Source organism: Vollenhovia emeryi, unplaced genomic scaffold (genome assembly GCF_000949405.1).
Source record: "Vollenhovia emeryi isolate VEMERY1.0 unplaced genomic scaffold, V.emery_V1.0 DF939122.1, whole genome shotgun sequence".
NCBI lineage: Eukaryota > Metazoa > Arthropoda > Insecta > Hymenoptera > Formicidae > Vollenhovia > Vollenhovia emeryi.
The window spans coordinates 4,029,403-4,057,193 of NW_011967244.1; the positions used below are offsets into that span (position 1 = coordinate 4,029,403).

Here is a 27,791-nt window from a genome sequence, read left to right on the forward strand (position 1 = left end):
ATATCTTGGCCATTCACAAATTTAATTATCTTCGTAAATGTCTTTTATGCGCGGAACGGCAAATGGATCTCGAGGGGACCTTTGAAATTCCTTTCCGAAACGTAAAATTCATTTTATCACCTCCCAGTTATATCATCGCCAATCTCATTAGTTAAACGTGTAATTCCGTTTCAATTTTATCGCCTTCGATTATCCGTCGTTATCGATCCCGTCGATCGACATAATAAATACGTAATTTCTTTTCGACACAGGTAAGCCTTTTCGAGATCTCCCGTTATCATCAGTCTCATCGGTCAACATTTGTTCACTGTCCGTCTTAATTATCTGATTTTAAGGATAATTTACACCTACTTAGCTGATCTATACATCTACATAGACCAGCGATAACCTACTTTGATGACATTCCATTTTTTACTTCTCCCTTGAATCTTTAATTCTGAAAATTTACTTTGTCCCCTACTTTCATGCTAAATTAACAACAGCAGAAATTTCCGACACTATCAGTTTTAAAGTAGGAGTAAATTTTGTACTTGCAGTTCGACCTCTTTTACCGTTTTAGGTCCTACTATATAATAGAATTAAAGGTTTAACGTAGGGCCGAAATTTCGACTCGGGGGTATTGAAATTTTTCAAATTCTCGCGAAATCGCATAACGATGCTTCGGATACTTCGCCAAGTACTCGAATGCCGAGCGATTTTATACATTCTCGTCACGGCGATAGCTATATCCGGGAGGATCGCTTTTGCGATTTTTACCGGGTCACGCGACAGGCAATGAAAACCCCCGTTATCGTCGCCGAGAGACCGAGACGCAGAAGTCAGGGGCGCGTTTATCATATTATCAGCCGCGCCGCGCGCGTTTATACAATAGTCATTAAGATTATCGTTGACATCTCTCCCGCGACGGTTCCCGCGCCGCCTTTCTGTCCTAATTACTTTTTAACGCGGCCCATAAAAGGAGCCGGGCCCCGGCGGTACGGTGGTTGCTCTCCGGGCTCTTCGAGGCGGCATAATCGTAAAACCGGCCGGCCGAGCGTAATTAAGACGGCACGCGTGGGCGTTCAAACGTCGCTCGCTCTCTCGTCTTCTCGATCTCTCCTTTTTTTTTCTTTCTCTGCCTGTCTGTCTCTCTCGCCCCCCCTCTCTTCCCGAGAGACGCGACTCTTCCGTCCTTCCTTCCCTCGATCCTGTCTTCGTTCTCTACTCGAGCGAAGTGGACGAGACGCAAGGCGAGTCTGGAACGCGGCGCATCTATCCGCAAGAAGACGTCAATCAGATGTTATGATATTGTCCCGTTGCGATTTTGCAAATTCGCAATTTTGCACGTTCTGCTGCGCAAGAGAATTGGAAAATGTCGAAAGCAGTGACCACGCTGAGCGGGAATTGCGCTGACTATGTCGGTCGATGTGGGACAGTTAACGTCACACAGCGGCGTTTAACATAAATAAAGATTTCTCGATGATTCTACAAAAAAAAAAGGAAGGTATCAGCTGGCGATTTTAAAGTGCAGTTATGCAGATAAGACTGGCATTTAAAGCGTATCTGCGTTGTAACTGATTTAAATCGTTTAACTTGATGGTTTAGTGGCTCCTCTTTCATCGCTTCTCGTCGGAGGAAGATAAGGATGTTTTTCTTGGTAAAACAGCCAAGTAAACTACGGCCTTATATTGACCGATATAAAAAAGTGCAAATATTAAGAAGAAAAATTTTAAATAGCGAAGAAACTGAATAAAAGAGTTACACTTTATACAACTTCGCTACGAGGGACAGACGTAAGCATTAAAACGTAACACGCGACGATTCTACGAGAGCGTCACCCGTCAGGTTACCGTAAAAAATCCCTGAAAATCTGCAACTCCGAAAGAACCCCGCTATAAACGCCCATGATGTAATCTCCGCCGGCGTAATTCCACTGCCCGAGATATGACGTAATCGCGCGAGAAACAAGGATTATATTTGTCTAGACGGGGCAGATACAAATGGTCCCATAGGCGCGCGGTGCAAGAAAAAAAAGAAACGGAGGAGACGGGAGGATAAGAAAGAAAGAGGGCCGAATTGAGAGCCGGACGAGCGAGATGACGCTATCAGGGCGAATAAATCTCCGGCGCGAAACGCGCGCGGAATCTTATCGGGGGAAATTTCGTCCCCGGTTCGGGCGTGCACGCGAGCCTCGCGCCCTCCCCCGCCCCCGAACGGGTCCGGCTTTTACCCTTGACCCGTTCTACGGCAAGTGACGACAATGAGTTCCGCTTCTCACTCGTGGGACAAACGAGGCGGATTAGAAGATTAGGATGTTATCGCTTAACGCGCCCGCGCCCCCGGGTCGCGCTCGCTCGGCCGCTCTCGCACGCACCGAATGATATCGCGGCGATCTCAGAAATCCCCGCGTGAGGAACGATCGTTCATCGCTGCCCCAAGCCTCCCCCTGAACGCCGGAAACGGGGACTTTAGATTTCTAAATCGACCACTCTGAAAAGATAGCGATATCACTGTACTGCGCCATTTCCGTGTCGCGGATTATGCGCGAGAATAAATGGGACTGCTCTCCGTTACGACGACCGGGTGAAACGTTTTTCGAAAAGTGGAAGGAGAGCAGGTGAAAGCGAGCTGACATTATTAATAGAGGAAAGTCCCCCCCCCCCCCATTACGAGTTAGGCTACCAATGTGAGAAAGCAAATTTTCAATCGTTCAAATTCTCAATCGCAATTCCTTTTTTCTCCACAACGGTTGCACGGTCTAACGATGAATTTTCCCCACTAAACGGATTTTACTCCAAGGGCAACAAATTCATGGTGGAATCAACCGACGATGTCTATTAATTTAACGGAAACCCCGCTATCCCATATTAGGACCCTACACCCAGGAAAAAGTTTCTTTGGAATCCAACACATTTCCTTTGCATTTTACTAGACTTTTATTTAATTTCAAAGAAATGATTTCTTTACCTTAACCAACATTTTATCTGACTGAGACTGGAATCTCTAAGAGAATTCATATATATTTCTTCAAATCGAGCAAATGTTTTAGTAGAGGTAGATAAAAAATTTAGTAGATTCAACGAAACATGACTTCAACGTATCTCGGTTTGTTTAACCTAAACAAATCTTTCTTCCGGGTGTACCTCACAATAAGGGACTTCCTCTATTAATTCGCACCACGTTCTTGGCGAGCCAACAGACAGTATTAATTTAGCAGAAATCCCGCTATCTCATGCTAGGAGTCTATCTCATAATAGGGGACTTTTCTCTACTGCCTTTATCCACATTAATTAATAGATAAAGACAGAGTGCGGATTCGATAGAGATACAGGGCATCTCGCGTGATGCGCCACGCTGTTTCCTGATAATTTGAAATCATCGCGTAAAATTGAAATTTAATTTGATCGCGATAAGATACGAAAGAGAGCGTGCCGGGGTCGAAAGGAAATATCTCCTAACGATGATACGGGGGCTATCGATCTTTTGCCCGCGTATTCAGCAACGAGGGTGGTAATTGCGGTATCGATACCGTCGATATTCATGTCAGTGATAAACTGTATCGATAACGGGGTCACCGTGGGACGAGCGGGCGCGGAGAACGACGCTCGAACACGCCCGTGAAACCGAGCACGATGAAGCGGGAGAGAGATCTCGTTCATATTCGGATAAGAGACCAGGCCTCCTTTCGCAAAGACAGCAACTGGGTAATTGATATACAGCGTGTGTGCGATTCAAATGGAATGCAACCAACTATTCAGCTGGGAAACAGATTGCCGCTCGAAAGCGTGGCGTTAGTCGTGGCGTGTTAACAAAGCGAACGTGTATCGCTTCTTGACACGCCGGCTGCCATTACGCAATTAGACAATTTTATCCGCGACGCCATCCTTGCGTTATTTTTACGTGCTACTTGATTACATTTATTTCTTACATTTACGAAAGCTCGAAATAAAATCTTACTTTCCCCTTTCAAAACGTCAAATCGTGTTCACTCACGGTCAAAAACGTTACAGTCAAGTCTAGAAAAGTGTTGCGAGTTGTGTAAGAAGCGCGAGCTCCGCTTTAATTTAGAGGAAAGTCCCATATTATGAGATAGCGTGGTTTCTGTTAAATTAATAGGCATCATCTGTTGATTCCATCATGAATTTACTGTCCTTGGAGTGAAATCTGTTTAGCGGAAAATTCATCGTTAGATCGTGTAATCGAAACGCGAAAAAAGAGCTGCGATTGAAGTTGGGTGTTGAAAACCTGCCGTCTCATATTAGAAACCTATCTTATAATAGGGGACTTTCCTCTACTAATACATTTAATCGTCATTCCACGATAAATTGCACAAGAATCTCGTCGTCCTCGTCCACTGTAGGTTTCAGGATGAATTTTTATTTACTTAGCAACGCGAAAGATTGCTTGGCGAGCACGCAATTTTCTGTCCCTTCCAAGAAGTCCCAAGCTGCTGCCGCGAATCTGTCGTTCCCGTCAGGTTCGTCGACGCCGCGCTTAATCGTAGGTCGGAATAGAGCTTTCCGAGATCGACGACAGCGCGTGCGACAGGCGACGTGGATAATAATACTCGTCGGCCAGGAGAGAACGCGGGGATCGCGTTCAACCGCTCTGATGAATAATAACGCATCCTGCTCCACCTACTATGGGAGACAATACCGATTCCAAGGATCCTCGACCCGGCTGCCCGCGCGCACCGCGCTGCACGTCGTTCCCGGCGGAACGACAAGGGCCGTGTGCGAAGAATATAAAGTGCTATACCCATTTCGTTTTCCGGAACGAAGCGCGGCGACGGCGACGACGCGTCCATCGGGTGACGCATCAGACATCTCCTACGGGGGATACGGCTCGATGTATTGCGGCGCGGATGGTACACGCCCGGATGATGGACGTCTTTGCGCGCCTTTGCGTCGCGGAAGTTATCAGATGCTGCGCCCGATCGCCTTATTTGTTTCCTCACCGCTGCCGGTGATAATAAGGATCAGCTATAGATGAAGAAAGGAAATACAAATGCGACATACCCCGTGACGGGAGATCGAGATAACTTTATTCTGCGGCGTAACTTGCCCGAGCTCCGCTTCTCCACGCCAGTCGATATATAATTATCTGACGAAAGAGTTCCTCGGCTGCGGACACGCGACAGATTCCACGAGAGCGGTTGGACGGGTCGTCGGCGACGACGACGGCGATCGGGTGATCGTTCGGCGGCTCAAAGTTCAACCAATTTAGCCGCGGCCGGTGACGTCAGAAACGCGCGTTCACCGTTCGGTTAGGTCTGCAGTTCGCGACTGAAGAAAGAGAAGAGTTGTAACCAAGGGGCCTAACCACTAGCTAAAATGTTGTCCCACCGATTACACGATTTCATTAGATCTCATACGATTTCGTCCAAGTACAAATAATTTCGTCTAATTGCAAAGAATTTTCCTATATGCACGTTTAAAAATAGGCGACGTTGTTAAGAGCTGTTAGATTTCCTCGAAACATTATATCTTTTTGATTTTACTGATAAGCATTTGCTTGCAGAGGTAATTTCAATTAAGATTGCAGTATTCGGTTAGGTAGAAAACGTGTTTCCTCACTTCCCACTTTTCCCAGCAGACTATAAACCGTGGTCTTGACGAGAAGTAATTTTGCATTTGTATCTACTCTTTATTGTTCCGGCAAAGGTGTATCAACTCACTGTCCTAACAGCAACTACTTCGGGTTTATTATGAAAATAATAATACGCGCTTGTAGGCGTGAACTAAATTTTGTGACGTCTGCCCAGCTGGCCCAAATTTTCTCTTGAATATCACAAGAAGTATTAGGCAAATCAAAAAATGTTTCGGACAAAAGTTGTTCATATTAATTTGTAGAATTAGATAGTATAATAAACAATAGGGGGTTCCATTCAAAAATATTGAAGGTGACCTTTTCGTGACCTTCAAATAACTCTTCAAGGTCAAACCGATGGTACCATCTTACGTCCCCCTCGAAACCATACAACTTTTGTCTGAAACACTTTTGTTTGCTGGGCTTAGTTTATAGATATTTTACTGTCTAAGTTAAAATGGGACACCCTGTATATTTGCATATTCACTAAAAGAAGTAAATTTTGGGGGAAAATGAAAGCAAGTTGAGAAAATGTTCAAATTTTACGTTCATCGTCTAATAAGCGAAGAAACTTGAAAATGAAGGCAAAACGAGATCACACGGAGATTTCGTAAGGATTTCATCATGATTTCGGAGACACTGTCCCATGATTACACTAAGTGGTTACCCCCTTGGTCGTAACCGCGCGCCGTCGTCCAGATCGCAGATAACGGCGGATCATTTGGGCTCGCGAAGCTGGGGAGGTGGGTGGAATCGCGATTTTCGGGGAAGCGATCGGCTTCTAAACGAGGCCCGCGAACGGAGCCGCGAATGCACAGTTACGCGTTTGTTCCTTCGCCGCCGCGAGTTTTTTTTTTCAGCCCGTTTATCTTGCAACTGGCGAGAGCCGAGTTTCGTAACGAAACGTATTTGAATATGCAACACCTCGCGGCGCATTTATCCCTGTCCGACGATAAGATAATGACAAGGCGAAGGAGACCACGGAGCAACAACTTGACTAATTGCATTCGCAGGCCTAATTATGCGACCGTAATTTAGAGAGGGACGGTTTCTAGGCGCGAGCGAGAGCTCGCCCCGTCCCGGTGGCTCCGCGCGAGGCGGATCCTCCTCCGAATAAAGCGCGCACGAGCGAGTCCGAGCGGTGCGGAGCGGAGCGGAACCGTGCCGGGTCCCGCAAAATGACTACGATCGATAGTATTCGATCCTCGGGCACTCGGTCGGTCGGCCCGGCTCAAAGCGGCCCGCAAACGGCGAGGGATGCTTGGAATGCAATGGGCGCGCCGTGAGGTGGTGAGCGCCCCTGCACCACGTGTCCCCGCGCCGCCTCCTCGTCCATCTCTCTCTCGCTCGCGAGGCTACCCTCTTCCGTTTCCCTCTAGCGAATTTCGTCTCGCCGCCGTCTTTCCCTCTCGTCATCTCTCTTTCTCTCCTTCTCTTATCCCTTTCAGAAGTTCGGCTTTCGAGCGTCCGCTCTTCGTGCTTTTCACCGGGGATTTCGATGCCGTATTATTAATTTTTCCGCGCGTGTTCTCTCCGTAATTCCAACTTTCCACTTTGTAACGAGGCAAGAGCGATTGCTTCTCCATTATTTTTTTCGCCGGATGTAGTGTCTCAGGGGGAGGGTGGAGGAATTCATCCTGCACAGGATTTCGCGTAAACAGGTCGGACCGAATGGGACGTTGATCGCGACGAATACGCGCTTACGTGCAAATTACGCGTGGCGCATAATAAGCCATGAAGCGGCGTAACGCCGGGAATGAGCGGACGGTGTGGGAAAAGAAGCAGCAGGAGTAGAGGTTCTTCAGCCTGGGACATCGGTCCGCGGAAAAATTGTCGTCGATGCGTTGGCGCTCGCTCGCTCGCTCGCTCGGCCAACGCGGCGGTCACATGGCAACAGCGAGATCTCTCGCTCTGCATTCCTCTCGCCCTCTCGCGATCGGTGGTCTTCCTCCTTCGACTATTCCATATTCCGTCTCGCTCCCTCCCGATTCATCCGAGCCGACGAGATTCAACTCCGGAGTGGAAGAGAGAACGGCGGATCGAAAGAGGAAGGGCAACGAGCGCAACGAGCGAGCGAAGAAACGCACGGAAGGAACCCGCTCGAAAGAGGAGAGAAAGAGAGAGAGAGAGAGATGGAGGAAAGGAAGGGAGGAGATTAAGAGGCAGCGAGGGAAAGAGAGAGAGGGAGAGAGAGAGAGAGAGAAAGAGACGAGATGTGCACAAGGTTCCTTCAGGTACGATGGGTTCGCTCGAATTCCCTTTTAGGAAGACTCCGCTCCTACTCCTCTCATTCCGATGATCTTCCAGAGATGTATTCTTGTTACCGCGCAGTTATCAAGTTTGATGGGCTTACCCTCGATGGCTTTATCTCTTATTGCTAATAAGTCCGGAGCGAGACTTTTATCGATTGGATCCTTTATTGGTGGGATTCGCCAAGAGCACATTTTCTCCTTTGCGAATTCCCCCTTTCCTGGTGGTGCGTAAGGTGCACGGATACACGTAGGACTCTCGTGAATGTAACTTTGCCGTGGAATTGCGTTTCCTCGTATTTTATAGCCGCTGGATTGTTTTGCACAACGCAAGATTACTGGCGCTTCATGAGGAAATTCCCTCGTGTAATATGGAAAATACGGGAGTGACGCATCCAAGAATAAGACGAACCGCGCCTCTGCGCGTTACGAGGAATTTTTCTTGCCGATATTTCACACTTTCCAAACTGCGTTCGGCAGAAATGTCCCCCCCCCCCCTCTCTCTCTCTCTCTCTCTCTCTCGTCGAATCTGGCGAGGCTCCTGCGTCTAACAATAAGAGGAAACGCGCGTCACACGGGCGAATCAATATACCGCCAGGGATGGAAAAATGATGTGTTTCGTACAAACCGCCGTGATTTCCTAGACCCAGTGACTACGTAATCACTTCAAGGAACGGTGGTCGAAAGCGATATCATCTAATACCGCCCGCGGAAATAAAATCGTGACATCAGCCGATCGATTTCTCAGAATGTATTCCGATCACAATGGCACCCTTAACTATAAATCTTACGAAACGATTCATATTCATGCGCGGACCCGTCAGATCGCTATCGGGGATTTTCTTCGTACCGATGGCCGGCTCGATGGAAAATCGATTACGTTGTGTTTTGTCTCGCTCTTAACCGAGATCTAAAGATAGACCCCCGTCTTCGGACTCGCCCGCTGTATCGCGCAGCATCCGAACGTTCGCGGAAACGAAACAGATATTTCCTGCGATGTCGAAACGACAACGGAACGTTCCAACTTCTCGAGAAGCCCCGTGAGTTCCTCGTAAATCTTTCGCGAGATGCGGCAGATAGTTACGTTATTATTATTTCGCTCCAAGGAAACTCGAAGCGTCCCAGATCGAACCGGAGATTCAGGGGAACTCGCGCGATTTAAGATCTCGCCGATGGAACTCGACCAGTCCCGCTGGATCTCTCGGGCAGAGGCGGCTTCTGCGGAGCTGGCTCTAGTTTCGCCAAACTCGACGGGGACGACGGGGCCGAGCGAGGCGAAGCGGGGGACGAGGAGGGCTCGAGGGGAGCGAGTCACACGTTCGCCGTGCGTATATTCGCGGGCCGGTGGAGCACGCAATTATCCGAAGTAGGTACCGAAAATACCAATGGAGGAATGGGTCATTGATTCCTCCGGCACCGTGCCAATGCCTCTCCTCCACTTCCTTCATCTCCTTCATCCTCCTCTTCTTCTTCGTCATTTCCCCTCCCGGCCCTCTGTCCCTCACCGCCCTGTCCTCCTCCGCGGTTCTGCGGCGTGCACACGTTGTTTCTCGTCGCCGGATGATTATATCGACCGCGTAGGAGGCTGGGCCGAAGCCAGAGAAACTGTGTGGCTCGGGGTATATCTATCTCTAGGGAGAGGAAGGGAAAAAAGGAGGAGAGAAAGAGGCAGTGTCAGGCGGAAGAGACGAGAACGGAGGAGTTCTCTCTCTCTCTCTACCGTGATTTCTGCGCCAATACGGACGTTTATCGCTAAAGTTACACGTACGTACGGGATGTACGTACGCGTGTCACCGATATCGAATCGCCGCGGCGCGGCGTAACGTCCCCCGGTGGAGAGAGATCGCCAAGAACCTGTCCTCAACGTCGGATTACCGACACGTATGGGCATGAAACGTATCGCGGGATCAACGTGAATTTTGCTCGACGATAATGTATCCTTCCGCTCGAATAAAGTCCTCAGCGGCTCTTCGAATAATTCGCCGGGACGCGCATCGCGCGTACAATCGTTTTTGCGACAAACGAATCTTATCTCGCCTCTCTTTCCTCGTCGCTTTCAATTGATACAATTTCCACTCGTTTGCCATTATCGTTCCGTTATTACTGTCACACGATGATACGCGGATCGTATCATCAGCGCTAATACCATTTCCGTTAATATTTCTCATTTTTACCGATAAAAGAATCGCGTCGAAAAAAAGTTATACAGTTTATCTAACAGTCGACGATATATCGCTGCATCATTCAGCCGAGTAAATTGCATCGTATCAGCTCATCATCGTCGTATCGTCGATGCACAGAGGAGTAGAGAGGATGAAATGGGGGGGGAAGGGGAGGGGGGCAGGATGCAGTCTAGATAAAATTAAAACGCATAAAATTAATGTTGGAAAGCTGTTACCTCGGACTGACATTTATCCCGCTATCGGGTTTCATCGGGACGAAATTATCGTATGTGACATGTCAGGAATATCCACATTCGGAACGACCTAACACACACTCCAAGGCCCGATTAAGCGATTGAACTCGATAACATGTAAATACGTTTGCCCAAATTACACGGTAATCCGTCCATCACGGATCTAGGTCAAACCTGGGCAACCATGCGCGAGCCAAATCGAAACTCAAGCGATTTACAATGGTGTAAGGGATTTGTCGTCGTCGAGTATCCTCGACCGAGATATTATTCGTGACGCGGCACGTGTTGCGCCATGAAATTGGCCGAGGAAAAATTATTAAAAACTTGTCGCGCAATTGCGACACGCGAGGCATGTGTCCGCAACAAGGGGGTAACCACCAGCTAAAATGTTGTCCCACCGATTACATGACTTCATTAGATCACGTACCATTTCGTCCAAGTACAAATAATTTCGTCTAATTGCAAAGAATTTTCCTATATGCACGTTTAAAAAAAGCAAGTTGAGAAAGTGTTCAAATTTTATGTTCATTGTCTCTGGCAAGCGAAGAAACTTGAGAATGAAGGCAAAACGAGATTACATGGAGATTTCGTGAGGATTTCATCATGATTTCGGAGACACTGTCCCGTGATTACATTAAGCGGTTACCCCCTTGATCCGCAAGACGTACATCCCCCCTTACTTGTCCGCCGTGATATATTTTAATCCTTGAAAATTTAAGGGGTGGTACACGGTGCGCCGCGACGACATATATCTGCAGGTATCGAGGATTCTCGGTGCTTCCTGAGAAAGCCGGTCGTTCGGAACGGGGCCCCGAAAGTCGTTATATCGGAACGTGGGTGTGGGAAAGAGGATACAACGATGAATAATGACAAGAGATTAATTCTGTTTGAACGGACCGAGAGAGAGGTAGAGAGCGAAAAGGGAGGTATGCGAAACGACAATGCCTCCTTTTTCGCGTTCGCCCAATTATGGAAGCGCTCGGGCGACGTTGTAAGGAGGATTCCGGGCGCTACCGTGAATAAAGGGCATTTCTTTGCGAGGACTCGGCCCCTAAGCGAGCGTCGATCCTGGAGGACATTCACCCGTGTTCATCATTCGTAGACAAATAGAGAATTTTTTAAAGAATGTTTCCTCTCGAGCGATTCGCCCGAACGGCGCGATACTTGAAAATAATTTGCATGTATTTTAACGAGTCGCTTAAGAAGAGCTCCGTCCCTTCAAGGTCCTTACTTTTCGAGGAGGCTGAGAGGACGTTCGGCAACGCGAATAGAAATCGTATAAATGTGTAAGGTGTAATTTTGCGAATTAAATTTGCATACAAATCTATTATTGCCCTATGTCGCACGCCGCTATTTCATGTCAAGAAACGAGCATATCGGAAAAAGGACATATCCAATTCTGAAGTAGAAGTGTCCTTAAAATAAATGGTTCTCTCCAAGTAACGTTCGAAACTCACGTTTAACTAGAACGAATTCATTATTCTATTAATTAGGCGGAGAATTTCCATAGAGTTTTAATTTCAGCAGTCATCCAGTATGCATATAGCTTGGCAACATTTGTCATTCCTGTATAAAATTTGACAACCGTTGTTACCAAGGCGAATCGTAAGAGGCACTTCCTTCCCGTTTCCGCTCCCTCTCTGTCTCTCTTCTGTGTCGCAGGTAAATTTTATCGCGCTATTTAGAGAATGATCCCAGCACCGAGGGAGAAAGAACTTTAATTTGATCTCAAGCCATACTTTCCGTTCGCGGCCCCTTTTATATTCACTCTGATTTGCGGAGGCAGCGAGCTCTCCCTCGCGGATTCGGCAGGAAGATTACAACGTGTCCCCGGGATTTTTCGTTAATCCCTCTTCGGCCGCTCTCTTGCGCCTCGGAATTCCCGCGCTAATCCGGGGCGGTATAACGTGACTTTCGTCCAACTTCTCTCCCGATAGAGAAGCGCGAAGGAAGGGGGGGCGAGGGCGAGAGGGAGGTATCCGTCGGTCGGGAGGAATAAGTTAAACGCCTTCGTGTATATAGGGGCAGCGCGGGGCGCCGCGGGATGAATAATAATGAGGGACATTCAGGGGTGTGCGCAGGGGAACACCTTGTCGGGCGTCTTTTCGTAAAAAGGCCGTTAAGGTGCTACCTTAACGATCCCCTGGGCCCCACGCCGCCGTCCCCAAAGGTGGGGCGCGGGGCGGGGAAGGGAAGGGAAGGGAAGGGGGAGAGATCGCAGGGCCTGCACGTGGAATGCAGACACGTAATGCTCGCAGAATGCGCCCGGGCCGCCGACCGCCGGGAATTATTAGTGGATTCGTGAGAGAGATCCCCTGAATGCAACGGGTCGGAGCAGGTCTATACGCGCGCGGCATCGGCCCCGTGTATGTACACGCACGAGGGGAACGGGGGGGGGGGGAGGGGGAGACGCACAGGCACGAACAGGTACGAAGCGGAGACCTGCCGCCGGGTCCCACGAGGGCCCTGGACTCCCCCTCTTCCCGCGGTCCCACCCGATTTGGGCCTTGCGAACCTTTGTTCGCGATTCGACGAGTCCGAAATCGATGCGGGATAAGACTCGCACGATTAGGAGGATATTCAGCATATCCGCCGAAGGATATGACTAAGACTAAGGGGAGACACGGTCGGCCAGGGTGAATCGGTGAGAGAAAAGTCCGGCGGCGCTCGTCAAGGTTTCTCGTTTTCGCTCGCCCGACGACCCGCCTTCGCTGAAAACGCGAGGAGGCGCCGCCGAACTTGCCGGTTAGTTAAGACGAAACGAGAGAGGTAATCGGAGACGATCGGCGACCGCGAATCGATTTCGACGCGGCGCGGGGAGGGACAAGCCGCAGAGACGACGAGCGAGGAATCTGGCTTCTAAACGAAACGAGCGGAGGGGGATCGATTCTGTCGTCGCGGCGCGGCGTGGCCGCCCGTGTGAGAAACTTTTAATTGCGTTCCGCGCGCGAGCGAAGCGGCCCATTTCGTCGGGACGTCGGGGTCGAGAACCGGAACGAAGGGACGAGAAATCGTGGTGTAGGTAGGTGGAAGGTAGGTGGAAGAGGAAGACGGGAGAGGGACGAGCGCGAAGAAGGAGGACGGCAGGGCGAGCGGCGCGAGCGAGTGCATAACTTATGCGTGTTCGCCGAACGAAGAATTGTCTCGAGGTGGGCAATACGGGGAACGCGCTGGCGCGCGCCGCGTGGAAGACGAATGTGAAAAGCGTTGGGAAAAAGAGGGGACCGGCCAAGGCGAACCGAGGGTGAAACTCCGTCGATCACCCTGCGCGTATTCGCGTCAGGTGCGCCGAGAAATATCAAACGTATCCGTGCACTTGGGTGAACTTGGATGACTAATAAACGAAGTTTAAACTCGCCGTGTGTGCGCGCGTACACGCGCGCAGATGTTTAAAAAAATTCCACGCATCAGTCGCATAATGATTTCTACTTTCGCGATCCCCGGCGAAATCCTCTCGCTCGTGATTAGCCGCTGGACTGTTGGCGCCGAGGGGGAAACCGCTGAGGGTATTGCTGGGCATTACTGGACACTACTAGGCATTACTAGGCAGTAGACGTTGCTGGGGCATTATGAAGATAAAACAAGATAAAATAAGATGACAAGATAAAGTAACGCCCACTGGGCATTAGTGGGCGTTGGTGTACAAGATTTTGGCCAGCGGTTTCCCCCTCGGTTGGCGTTAACTCGACGTCCCCGAGACGTCTCGAGACGCGAAAATCGTTGACGGAACGGCGCGAGGAAAGAACAACTCACTCACCTTCTCCTCGAGCAGCGGGCCGTTCTCCATCGCGTGCATAATGGCATCCGAAATGCGGGAGTCCAAATCCCTGACGGCGGACCTGACGTTCAGGCCGTGGTGATCGCTCTTGCCGCTGATCGCCGCGACGAGCCTCTCGACCGTGTCCACGTAACCGGACCACGCGAGATCCAGATCGGACGCCGGCTCCGTCAGGCAGCCTCTGCAAAGTTTATTTGCGTTTACTCTTTCTCTCTCTCTCTCCCCCCCAGTGATCTCGCAACTGGCGAAATTGAGGCCGCCGGCACGCGAATCACCGCGCGATTATCATATCGGAGTCATTACGCGAGTCTGATAATTATAAATCCGCTCTGCGAGATAATTTCCCCGTGGCGATCGCGAACGGACGATTACGTTCCGTATCTCACGTTGGGAGCACCAATTTCTCGATCCGAGATAATTGTAGATAATTATAATAATTATCAATTCGGTCGCTTAATCATTCAACGGGAGGGGGAGGGAGGCGGCGTTACAAGCGTCATTAGTCGGTCGTGCACAGTTTGCCGCGAGCAACGGTCGGTATTTCCCGTATCGTTGTGCCCCAGGCCGGAAAAGCGGATTTGTCACGCCAATATAAAAATTCGACGTTCCCCCTTAACAATAGGCCTCACGGAGTCCCGAAGGAAGTCTCGGGGTATAACTGTCTCTTTGTGCACCGGCGGCCACTTACCTAACTACGTTCGTGCAGAATCCGCCGCAGGGTCTCACGGTCTTCCCGATACCCTTGCACTTGGGACAATAGGTCATCCTAAGCAGGGCGTCGTAGCAGGCGTCCTGTTGAGGACTCTTGCCGATGTTAAAGATCATTCTGTCCGTCCTGTCGAGGACAGTTTTACCGAGCGTCAACGCCTCCACCAGAATCCTGGTGGCATCCAGGCTCTTGCCGATCTTTAATACTTCCTGCGGCGTCTCGCCGAACGGCTGTATGTCGTCGATCCTCTCGTACAGGCAGGACTTGAACTTTTCGGTGAAGTCCCGCCAATCCCGATGCCCGTTCGGATTAATGGCATAATGGTAGGCGATCGGGAAGAGCCGCGTGAAGAATTCGTTGATGCGCTCCTGCAGCGTCTCGCGCGTCAGCGGCGGCCGCTGCTGCGGATCGTCCGAGGTGTCGTCGGCGGACGACACGTAGTCAATCATCGACTGGTAGAACGCCCGGATCGATGGTCTGCTCTGCGGCGCCATTGAGCGGTACACCTGGTCGAACATGGTCACGGTCGTGTTCTCCGACCTCCGCAGCAACACGATCATCGTCTCTACGCAGATAGCAGAAAGAAGCTCCCTTTAGGGCCAGTTTCACAAACATCCCGAGTAAAAAACATTAATAAGGCTGTGAAAAGGTCCTGATCAATTTTCCTTAATATCAATCGGGTCCTAATAAATGATCAGGCCCCTGAAAAGTTTGTAACAAATCGTTTACAAGAACCTTGCTTGCCTTCTTTTAAATTACAGAATCCGATTGTGAGCTGAATAGTTAATATAGTCACTGACTTGCAGTTGTAAGTATACCACTGCAACTTAGTATATTTACAACTGCAAATCAGTGACTATTCACCGTTTTCGGTGATAATTCACCGATTGGCTTTTAGAGAGCGCGCGGATCCGCGAATCGGAGACCGCAAAAATACTGGAGGCTCCCGAAGTCTTTTTAACTCTCGAGGAGATTTCCCCGTCTCTCGTCTCTCGTTCGATACGTCGTTTCATAGATACGATATAGAAAGAATCTCTCCGCAAACAGAAGAGGATGCATTTTTTAGAAACCTTGAAATGATAACAATTACAAATCAATGCCTTTGTAAGATTAGACGGCAACGATAGCGGAGATTAGCTTTTAAAATTCCGTTCACGTGAATGCAGTTTTTCTCCGTAGAAAACGTGGATGAGACGTATATCGTCCGGTGGAAAAATATTTTCTTTTTCGAAGATTACCTTTAGCGAGGTCCGCTTTGTTTGTATTGTAGGAAGTTGAGAAACACAAAATATACCTGAGGAAAGAAAGGATCACGCCGAGGTATCGGAAGAAATAGTTGTTCAGGGGACCGAAAAGATAAAGACAGCCATCCCCAATACAAGGGGCTTGTACATGTCAGCGGCTTATCCTTCCTCACCCTCTCCCCTCCCCCTCCGCTAGTTCTCCTAATCTAACTCGATCAAATAATTCCTCATGCAAATCCACCCACTTGAGATTTCGTGAGTGGAACGAGAAGAGCCGCGCTTACGGCGGACCAAGAACGAGCGCGGTCGCGCTTAATCGTGCGAACGCGTAAAACGAAGAAGACGGACGATAAGTGCTCCTCGATTCCCGCTTTGGTTTCAAGTGGCCTCGACAAGAATCTATGCGCCTAGGGACGTGCATCTTGCGGCTCTAATGATGTTATCGAGAGAAGTGGCGATCGGCCAGGGACAAGAAGGCCCGCCGATTATCTTCACTTCGATAGTATCGATTCGAGCGCGACGCGGCGTGTAGGCATCGCGCGCAAACGCTTTAAATACGACGTAAAGAAACGCGTTGCGTTTGTGATGCGCAACGTGAATCGCAACGAAATTAATTACGTAGACACGCGTTCGTATGAAGATGTACGCTTGAATACAAATTAAAAGTGCATATTTATACGCGTATTGTAACACATAAAATTTGCATACACAAAAAGGTCTAACGGCTCTTTTGAGGTTTAACAACGTTACATACTTTTAAACGTGCACGTAAGAAAATCATTTGCAATTGAATGAGATTATTTGCAATTCGGATGAAATCGTACGAAATCAAATGAAATCGTGCAATCGGTGGGACAACATATTGGCTGGCGGTTACCCAGCCTTGTTGCAATGTGACTTATGAGGCGGACAACTTCGAAAATTTCCATCGGCGGCCTCGCACGCGCAACCGAGAGCGTGAGCCGTTTCGAAACGCCGCCGTTTCTCTTCAAAATATGGTCCCCTCCTCTCGGAGAAACATCACGCACGATACTGAAATTGGACTCGCCGCGAATATACCGGTTCCGATATCTGATTTGCGACATTGCGCCCCAGAATTATGCTCCGCGGAACGAAAGTCGCGTTTCCCACCGGGATCGCAGCCGAGCGGAGCGTAATTTATTTTTAAATGAATATGTCTCACGGTTGTGAAGCGACTAAAATTAACGAGAAATAAAAATACGCGTCGCGATATCCCGCAGCCGTCGTCTTTCGTCGTTTCTCCCCCCCCCCCTCCCCTCTCTCTCTCTCGCTCTCTCTCGATAGGGAAACAGACATTTACTTTCCTCCTGCAATGTGAAATATTATTTGTCGAGGCGAATCATATCCACGTTAATTCAGACTTCAAAGGCGCGCGACTACTCGGATTTGTTTTTCTTCAATTACCGAGATTCCGTCGAATGGACAGAAATAAACCCGGCGATGACCGTGCGCGTCCTTTTAGTGGGAAATTACATCGATCCCAATCAGACAAGCACGTAAATCGCATGGCATTCCTTCGAACCCGAGACAAACACGACGATCTTCTCTCCCGACATACCTACTACACGTATAACATGTTAGTGGATAGATAATAAAAGACAAATGCGAATTTTAAAATATTTTCTAAAGAATGCAAGAAATGCTCTATGAAGTGTAAATAATTCTAACGTTCGAGATATTTTCTAAAGAATGTAAGAGATGTTCGATGAGGCGTCAATAATTCTAACGTTTAATTCGTTACAAATTCCGACGGATTATAACAACGTAAATTTTCAGATAGCTTAATAATAATCGAAAAGTTCCTTGGAAGTTTCTTTCAAGTACCAAGTTATCATAATTGTCAAGCGCCATACAGAAATACATCGATATCAAATGATTTCATCTGCGATCGATTATAAACGCGGATCCTCAAAGTAATCCATTAATAAGTTATCGAGAGATTCTCAAGTGTAGAGACAAGTCTCATGAATTTAGACATGCGTAATCAGGACAGAGCTTAAAATTCAATTGTAAACATCGTGCTATCAATTTCTAACACAAGTACAAAAATTACCAGTGAAACGACGACAGACCGCGTATATTAAGGGGATGCTGAAGTGATTCCGCAACCATTTGTATCTAGAACCGTCAATTCATGAAAACGTTTGTGTATTATAACATACAAATTGTGTGGCTTTTGTGTACAGATCGACGGTGGTCCACTAATCGGACTAATCAGTAATCGGAGAAAAGCATGGTATCATTGAAATTAGCGGAACGCTGTCGGTCTGTACACAAAAGCCACATAATTTGGATATTACACAAATGTTTTCGTGAATCGGCAGTTCTGGGAGTGAAAGGTGCAAACAAACCAAATCGGCATTTTGGGTAAGGAAATATCATAATTTATACATGGGGAAATTCTTTTTAAAAATCGACCAAGCTGGCATAAAAGTGATATAGAGGGCGAGGAAAAAGCATGGAAACACTTATATGCATTTTAGAAACATTTTAGAACAGTTTTCGAAAAATTTAGGGGGGTTTTCATACTTTTTCCTCACCCTGTATATCACTATTATGCCAGTTTGGTCAATTCTTGAAAATAACTATCCCGTGTTTAATTACTACTGGCGACAATAAGCCTCACTCAATTGGATAATTTATATTTGTCAAGCGCCATACAGAAATACATTGATATCACATAATTTCATTTGCAATCGACTATAGACGCGGATTTTCAAAATAATGCATTAATAAGTTATCGAGAGATTCTCAAATATAGAAACAAATCTCAAAAATTTAAACATATTTTTCCAGCATCCCCTTAAACAAGTGAACTGTTCTTTTTATAACTCTATTTACTATTCAAAAAACTTGTTAAAAATGCGTTAAAACATGCGCTAAAAATGTCCGTTTCTACACTGATCAAAAAAATATTACTTTACTCAAGAAAATGATTCATTAGGTGGCTCCTAATAGCTTATTAACTTAAGTTTAAAAAATAATAAACATATTAAAACATGCATTGCTTTAATTTAAATATTTATTAAATATCAAAGAATAGAAAAATTTTATTTTAATTCTATAAAATGTTTTGTAAGATGCAATTTTCAGACAGCAGCGACGAAAATTTGATTTCTTGTTTAACAAAAACAATCACTTTATTTAATAAATAGTTCTATACCTCATGAAATCTTTATTTGGATGTAGAAAAAATAACGATTTAAATTAATTTACTTAATATAATACACAGATTTACTTGAAATTTGAAATTTTTATTTAAATAGAACAAATATCTACTTCAGTAAAAAAAATAATTTTAAGTAAATCTACTCAGTTAAAAAAAATCCCTCGTCAGTGTATCAATACGCAGATTCAATCTCGGTTTAACATACTTTTCATCTTTCTCTAGTTCTAAGAACTCGAAAGGGGTGAAATGTAAGTTAAGCCGAGATTAAAGTTAATCCACATTAGTAGAAATGGATATAACCGGCCGCTAAACCCGAGCGTGGAACTCGGATGGGATCGGGAGAAGAGTTCGGTCTCCGCGAGGCCGCGAGAGAAAAACATCGACGCGCACTTGGTCCGTCCACGAGGATACAAACACTCGAGGCGCGGAGAAAGGGAAAGAAAGAGAGAGAGAGGGGGGGAGAGAAAGAGAGAGAGCGAGAGGAAGAGTTTTTCGCAGCATCGAAAATAGCAGAAAGCGGAGGCTGCGCTTGAATTCTAGACGCCACGTTACCGAGGCAACGACACGCGCCTCGCGAACACGCCGCCTCCGCCTCGCGTTTCCGCGCACGCTCCGCCGCCTATCATCCTCTGTGTCTTACCTCGTTTTCCGTTTCTGCCCGCGCGCACCGGTTAGCGTGTATACCCCCGGTATAAATACCGGACTGACCACGTAATCGCGATGACTAAAGGAGCCGGTGGTACACGGCCGAATCGCTCCATGCTGAAACGGCGCGGCCGGCGGGGCCGGGCCGGGGGAGAAAAAAGTTTCTCGGAAAGTCGAAAAGAGGCGAGAGATGAAATCATCGGGGGGGCCCCCGTTGCCCCGGAGCGAAACAAAAGCGCAGCCGTCCGGCGGTGTCCGTCGTCGCGCGATAGGAATAAGATGACGCGCGGTTAATTGAAAGTAATAAAGCGGGTAATGTGGAACGATGAAGACGAATCACGGTTGACGTCGCGCGTTAATTTCCCGTATGCAAATTCCGCCGGGGACTCTCCGAGATGAGGAGTGACATGTTTGCGCGGCCGATCTTACGCGCGAGGCCGATGCAGGAATTAAGGAGATAGATCGGCCGAGCGACAGAGGGAGGCGAGGACCGCGGAGAGGAGGGATAGCGGTTCGCTTTCTTGTCCCCGTATAAGGCGGCACGCGGAGAACGACTCCGATTCTTCACCTTCGGGGGAGTTTCGCGGAGAGTCTTGGAGCGAAAGAGAGACAGAGAGACAGACAGACAGACAGACAGACAGACAGACAGACAGACAGACAGACAAACAGACAGACAGACAGACAGAAAGAGAGAAAGAGAGAAAGAGAGAAAGAGAGAAAGAGAGAGAGAGAGAGAGAGAGAGAGAGAGAGAGAGAGAGAGAGAGAGAGAGAGGGGGGGGGGAGCCGTAGCCCAAAATCGTCCACGATAATTATCGAGGCTTTCAGTGTGCAAGAATCACGGGCACGACGAGAACGATAGAGGCATCTTTTCGGGGAGGGAAGCGTCCCTTTCGCTCTTTTGTCCAACTTTTGCCGATACACCGAGGAACCTCCGTAAATCAAACGCTCGCCGAAGGGCGAGCGGAACGCGCTGAAAACCCTGTTATTCTAATGACAAAACACCGGAAACGAAGAATAAACCGCCGGTCAACTCTAACCGATGGCCCGAGGGGTGCGTTTACGGCGGAGGAGGGAATTTTATATACCTGTATATATTACCTGGAGGGATACGCTCGATTACGCGTTATCGATACGGCGTACTGTGTGTTCCCCCACCTTTTCTACCTCGCAGCAATTTTATAATTCAGCGACCGCGGACCCCGCGGCTCTTTCTTCGAAACAAATTCGAAACATAAATTTGTTCGCCCCGTATACACGCGGGGCCGAAAAACGTATTCATTTGCCGCAGGATTGGAGAAGCACTTCACTCGAAAAAGTCTTCACCTCGCGGCCCTTCGCGGAGTTGAAAGTCTGCGTTATTAAATTTTTATTCGCCGCCGACCGCACGCTATTTTATGATACGACACGGGGCCCAAAAATCATCGACTCGCCCGATATATCGTAAAAGCCCGAGCTGCTCCGAGCTATTTTATACAAGCACCATCCGACTCCACGCGTCTTTTGTCGTATCAGGGGGCTGGTTCTACTTAACCAAATTATTTATTAGATCGCTTTTAACAGAAAGATTATCCAACAGATGAATTAAACAGTCATTAAAATAACTCGAAGATCTACTTCCGACGACGAGGATCGGTGGACGCTGGTAAAAAAAAACCGGAAGGGCAAAAAAATTTGAGCGCTCTTATCAGAATGTATCGGGCATTTTGACGAGTAAAACCGAGCGCGACTGAGCCGCGTTATTGCGGATCTGTATCGAGCATTTAGCCGTCTAAAATATTCAGCGGGGCCAGCGGACGCGTTAGAATGCGGCTTTAAAAGGTGGAGTTATCCTACCTTTGAGAGCGTCGACGGTGGTGGCGAGGAGGCCTTGTAGACTTCTACTGTGATGATGGATCAGACTGTGGAAGTCCGTCCGGGCTTGTTCCTTCAGACGCTCCTCCATCTCCGCGCCGCAGCACTTGCCGCCGCATATCGCTGAGGAAAAAAAGAGAGAAATATTTCGCTTTATTATCACGCCACGTCACACAGCCGTCAGAGTCGAGGCGGTTACTCCCCCTTTTCGTTCGGCCCAAGTTAAATCGAATTGGGCCACCGAGGGCTCCCCGAGAGTTGCGCGTTAAATTGCATAAACTGCGTAAGCTCCCCCGGTGATATAAGAGTTCGGTGATCTGACCCATTTGCGAGAAATCGCGGCCCGCTGAAAGAGATCCCGAGGTAAATGAAATCCGAATCGCGGAATCTCCCTCTCTCTCTCTCGCTCTCCGTAATCCGAGCGGTAATTCCGTTACATTGAATTGTTTTATCAAACAGGGAATTTTATTTTATCGAATTAATCGGGGTTTTCATATCTTTCCACGCGCAATTTCGCGTTCGGGTATTTCGCACGGATGTCCTGTCCGATGTACCAGGCGTCAGCCGCGCGTTATTTGCAATTGCGCATTTTCCAAAAGAAAGGATCGACGCGACGCTCAATTGACACGCTCTGCGAACCGACACTCTGTCTCTACCCGACTGGAAATTAAGGTAAAGGTTCAAATAAGGACCTTATAATGTTTTTCTTTATATGTAACGCCGTTTCCCTGTGTGGTCTTTACAGGCTATCACAATCAGGTCATAATCAGGTCCTTATTAAATTATACGAGGTTCTCATAAAAAAAAGTATGACAAGCCGTATGATATTTGTTATCAGGTCCTTGTTACATTACCTATCCATGACCTTATATACTTGTTTTTTATGAGGACCTGGTATAATTTAATCAGGACCTGATGATGACCTAATTGTGACAGCCTGTGAAGACCTCATGTGGAAACAGTGTTATATAATAAATGCTACATATGGTAAATGCTCAATTTCCAATATATATAATATATGTACGTGTAGACGTGAGATCCTACAGGATCTCGAGATAATTGTAGCAATGCGCTGCAGAAGAATTCTCAAATCTCTTCCGTGTTTTTTGAAAGTAATCTCGGCGATCGAACATCAAACCTGACCCACAATGTGCTCTTTGCGTCCAGAAATGCTCTCTCTATGAGTCAATCAGTGGATTATCACTGAAAACAGCGAACACTCACTGATTCACAGTTGTAAGTATACCACTGAGGTGTTTAGTAATATATTTATAACTGTGAATCAGGGACTATTCGCTGTTTTCAGTAATAATCCACTGGTCGACTTTTAGAGTTCTATTTTATATAAATCGCTCACTCTCTTGAAAAAATTAGTCGACGTGCACGATTGCACAATGTATAATTTAGCAACTTGCACACTTTTTATTAAACGTATTTCTTGGCTACAAAATGGAATGTGTCTAGACGCAAGGAGCACAATATAGATCCGCCTTTAAAAATAAAAGACGGCAATCACGAGAATTATACTGAAAAAAATTTTCGCTACCGTAGCTAATGGCTTGGTAAAAATATATTGCTGCCATGCACCCGCAGAAAACATTTTCGGGTCCAGTGCTATTACACTTGAATGTATCATAAAATAGGATCGATATCAATCATATTTATTATAGAGAGAAAGGAATACTTTGATCTTAAGAACGTTCATCGGCTGCAATCGTAGCCAAAAGTTTTCGCCCACGTTCGCTTTTCTTTCCGTATGGCGCGACCGTCTCCCTACTTCGTGACTTTTAGCGTAAATTATACACGTTACACAATTAACGCAACTCTGCGTCTTACACGTATACACGTACACAAGCACGCTTATGTTGCCTTTGTGAATGTATTGGCCGACACGTCTCGAAATATCGTCAGAGGGAGAATTTCGAATTGCAATTACGCATAAACGCACGGAAAAAACAATGTAGCTGCTGTAGCTAAAACTTAGCAAAATAGGGACAGCTAATATTTTAGTTGTGATAGCTCAATATTTTGCTACTGTGCCTATTGTATTAGGTGCGACAGCAAACGGTTTGCTGTCGTAGCAAAATATTGAGCTATCACAACTAAAAATATTAGCTGTCCCTATTTTGCTAAGTTTTAGCTACAGCAGCTACATTGTTCTTTCCGTGCGGTACGACGTATCCCTATCTTGTAATATGTCATTCCTGATATCATTATGCGTCATAGATTATTTTTCTGGCAAAATACATAAACAATTTTTATCACAATAAATTAAAATATCCCTGCGGAACACGTCTCGCCTATACCACACGAGTAACTTTGCTACTGAATATCTCAACTTTGCACCGTACACGGTTTTTTAAATTGAGCAGGCATAGAGATAACACTATTAATAGCATATGCTCCAAATTTGATACGTAGAAAATCGATTTGCCGAGCAACGTCCATAAATAAAAAATTCTAAAATTCTAGAATAAAATGACGTATCGTCTTTTGTCGAATATTGTGGTGCCCAACCTCTTGTAAGATGGAGGGAAAATATATTCTAAACGCAAGAATATGTAAACTTACATTTATATAAGTTACTCTTGTCTCAATATAGTAAAGCCAACGGCACACGATACAATGTTTCTTACTGGATTGCTTAAGAGAACCAATAAGGATGCAGAGTTTTAGATCAGACGACTTAAAGCTAAATCCTGATTGGCTCACGTAAGTAATCCAGTAGGAAAAATAATATTGTGTGCCGTTGGCTTAAGTCAATCTTTTTTAATTCAATGGAGGGGAATAAGAATTATTGATTTTATTTCGATATCGTCTTATTTTTATACTAAATGAGGTTGTGCATGCAAGGATGAAAACAGGGTGGATGGAAATAAGTATGCGAGAATAAATTAGTTAAAAAGATATTGTAAACCAAGTCCACTTCTTTGCTGTAAGCTGAAGTTAATAAACTATATGTATGCTATTGGAGGTTGTGAGAAATATAAGTGTATCGAGAATATTTTTGTCTCGGTAACAGAAATCCTTTCTGAGGGTGTAACTATAAATTTCTAAACCGCAGCAAACGATTTGCTGTCGCACCTAATAAAATAGGCATCAAGTAGCGAAATCTGTAGCTATCACTCTGGAAGAAAAAGACAGTTAGCAACCCATTTTGGGGCCCACAATTAGTAATCGAATTGTTTGCATTGTTCGTAACTCTAATCTTTTACGAATTTTACCCCGCGTAACTAAAAATCGCAATTAGCCATTCTATCTGTATCCCAGATTTTTAAGTAATTAATACTAATCAATTCTCTCAATTAATTCTGTCGATATTCAGTAACGCAAAGATAATTTTCGCTTAAGAGGCACTAACGGAAATGTTAAGTTGCTTAACTGCAAAAGAAAACGGTCAAAATTTTTCCCAGAGTTACGAACAATCCAAATAATTCGATTGTCTTCTTTTTTCCAGAGCACCACTGAATATTAGCTGTCCGTATTTTACAACTAAAGTTTAGTTGCCACACGCAGCTTTTAGCCACGGCAGTTACATTTTTCTTTCCGCGTATACCAACGACTCTCTTATTTTATCGCAATTAATTCGAGCCGCGCTAATTATCACGAATCTTCGAGGGATTTTATTCAGAATTTTCGCGGAAACGAGCTCCGAGAAATTCAGCGTGGAAGACCTTCCGCAACCCGTGGGAACTTAGAAAGCAAAATTCACGGCGAAGCCCAAATAGGCTACTCCAATTCGCGGCGCTCGGCACATTTGCATATTAAATACGTGCCTGAGCATGTAGGGCGTTACATTAATATCACGCGCACGGCAATAATATCGCGCTTCCGCGCGATAATTTTGACCGGGATCAGAAAATACGCGGCGTCGCGGACGATCGAAATCCCGCGGCGTGACGTGCATTCCTCTTTGCCTGCGAGCGAACCGGTTTCGCGACCGAGCGCCGCGTCGAATTTAAAAATATATACGGGGCGCAGCGCGAAATAAAAATACACGCGAATATAGAAATCGCGATAATTAGAAGACGAATGCGAGAGGCCGTAAGAAAAGCAGGCGGCCGTGGCGGGTGCGGAGGAACGTGCGTGTAAAAAAAAAGAAAGAAAAAGGAAAAAAATCGTAGCGAGCGAATTGGCCGGCCGGCGATGTCGATTGTTGAAATAAATTGACTCGGGATATTTAGAGTGTGTGTGTGTTAGAAGTGAAAAAGAAATTAATGGACAGAGCAAACAGTTTAGTCGGGTAACAAGGCTAATACGAGTCAACTCGCAAACGAACGCGATAAAGAAAGGAGAAAAGGGAGACGTACAACGTCCATGCGCGCGACGTTAATCTACATGTAATTGTACATGCACATATATAATTACTCGCGGGGAACGTTAATTTTCCTCCTCCTCCTCCTCCTCCCCCTCCCCCCCCCCCCGCCCCACCCGGAAAGCGGAATGTCGCCGTTACTTATCGGGGATTCGAGATTCGTGCACAGCGTTTCCCCCAAGCTTTTAGGAGCGTTAAAAATAAGACGTTTCATAAACGGCCAACTCAGCGAGATTGATGGAAAAAGAAGCACGGGGGGGGGGGGGCGTTATGCAACGCGCGCGCGCGCGCGCGCGTCGCAGTCGCGTATATTAGCCAATAGGATTAATTCCAACGTTCCGAGAAACGTCCCAAGTTGCGCGATCGACGAGGAAGCGGAGAGAAAAAATCGCCGGGGGATAGGAAAAGAATAGATACGCGCGATACAGCGTGCGATTTCGCAGGTTGACTCTCCGCGAAGGATACGTCGGGCCGAGACCCTCCCCGGTGTCTTCCACGTTGTCGGCCGCGCGGAATCGACGATCCTCGGCGGATCCTCGCGTTCAAATTCATTCCAAATATCCGAACTCAAATCGCAGTAAATATTTGCGATCTCAATTGCGCGACGGCGCTTTTGTAATCAATTCGACGCGAAATCCCGCGCCCCCGGAAGAGATCGACGATCGAGAGACGTGGCACAGCTCGAGCGGCGAGCGACGAGTTCGCTGCGACCGATCGAATTCCGCGGGACGAAATTTATTTCCTCCCAAGCGACACCGCACGCTACCCACCCGGGGCGTCGAATAACCGCGGATACCTTTTGCGATTAATGACCGCGGCATTTTTCAGATTAGCCTCGCATAATTAGCGTGGCGTATGCCCGCTTATTTGAGTAGCACCTGCCAATCCTTCGACGGCGAAAATTTGCAAACTCGTTTAAGAGGAAGAATAGGATCATTTGCATGCGAAACGCGCGGCGCAAATTTATGCGCGCAGAAATCATACCTTCCAAACGGTGAAATATCGATTGTGACTGCACATTGAATGCGATAACAATATTAATATTAATGATATCAAATGTCGAATATTAATTGCGTGTAACATCGACAGTTTTGATAATCCCTTGAAATAGCCGTGGATATTATTAGTATTAATGGGACACACCGCGCTGATGTCGTGGGCCAGTTAATGCCGATGTTACAAGTACTGCTAAGTAATTATTATCCAATTAGTGGAAATTACTACGCTAATACTCCAAGTTGTCGCGAGCCGTTAGGAAACGTTCCTGAAGCGAGCGCGACGTTTTCGAGATAAATTCAACGTCCCAGCACGCTAAGAAATTACTTCGACGAGCGAGACCCGCGGTAAACTTTCCCGCAAAAATATCAAATTGCCCGAATAAATTCGACCGAACGTATCGCGAATCCAGTTACTGTACATTATATTTGTTTATTTCAATACGCTGTTAAATTTTACTCGACGAGCAGCCACCGCTGGTGCTACTCAGTACGTCGTTAATTTAATTAAACAACGGAGTTGAGAGAAACCATAAATGGATTGAGTAGAAGATGCAGGACGGTATTCAAATCTCGTGTTCGAAATCGTCTTAAGCCACTCCGTGGCCAATGAGATATTTTATGCAGCATCTTAAGATAAGCTTGAGACGGTCTTGAATATAAGATCTGACCACGAATACCGGGGGTTATTTTTTTAGCCACAATTTGCGTTGAAACAGTCAATTTTACAACGGAGTTGAAAGAAACCATAAATGGATTGAGTAGAAAATGTAGGACGGTATTCAGTCAAATCTTGTGTTCAAAATCGTCTTAAGACACTCCGTGGCCAA

General features: G+C 46.7%; 1 protein-coding gene across 1 annotated transcript in view; it reads right to left on the reverse strand.

The window, feature by feature from the left end:
* The window catches only part of LOC105570078 (division abnormally delayed protein), a 53,254-nt gene that overhangs the window by 23,599 nt on the left and 1,864 nt on the right, over positions 1-27,791 (reverse strand). The window contains exons 2-4 of the mRNA XM_012027033.1: positions 21,634-21,774; positions 14,700-15,285; positions 13,991-14,192 (exon numbers count right to left, since the gene is read on the reverse strand). Of these exons, the coding sequence (XP_011882423.1) occupies positions 13,991-14,192; positions 14,700-15,285; positions 21,634-21,774 (929 nt within the window). The remainder of the gene's footprint in view (positions 1-13,990; positions 14,193-14,699; positions 15,286-21,633; positions 21,775-27,791) is intronic.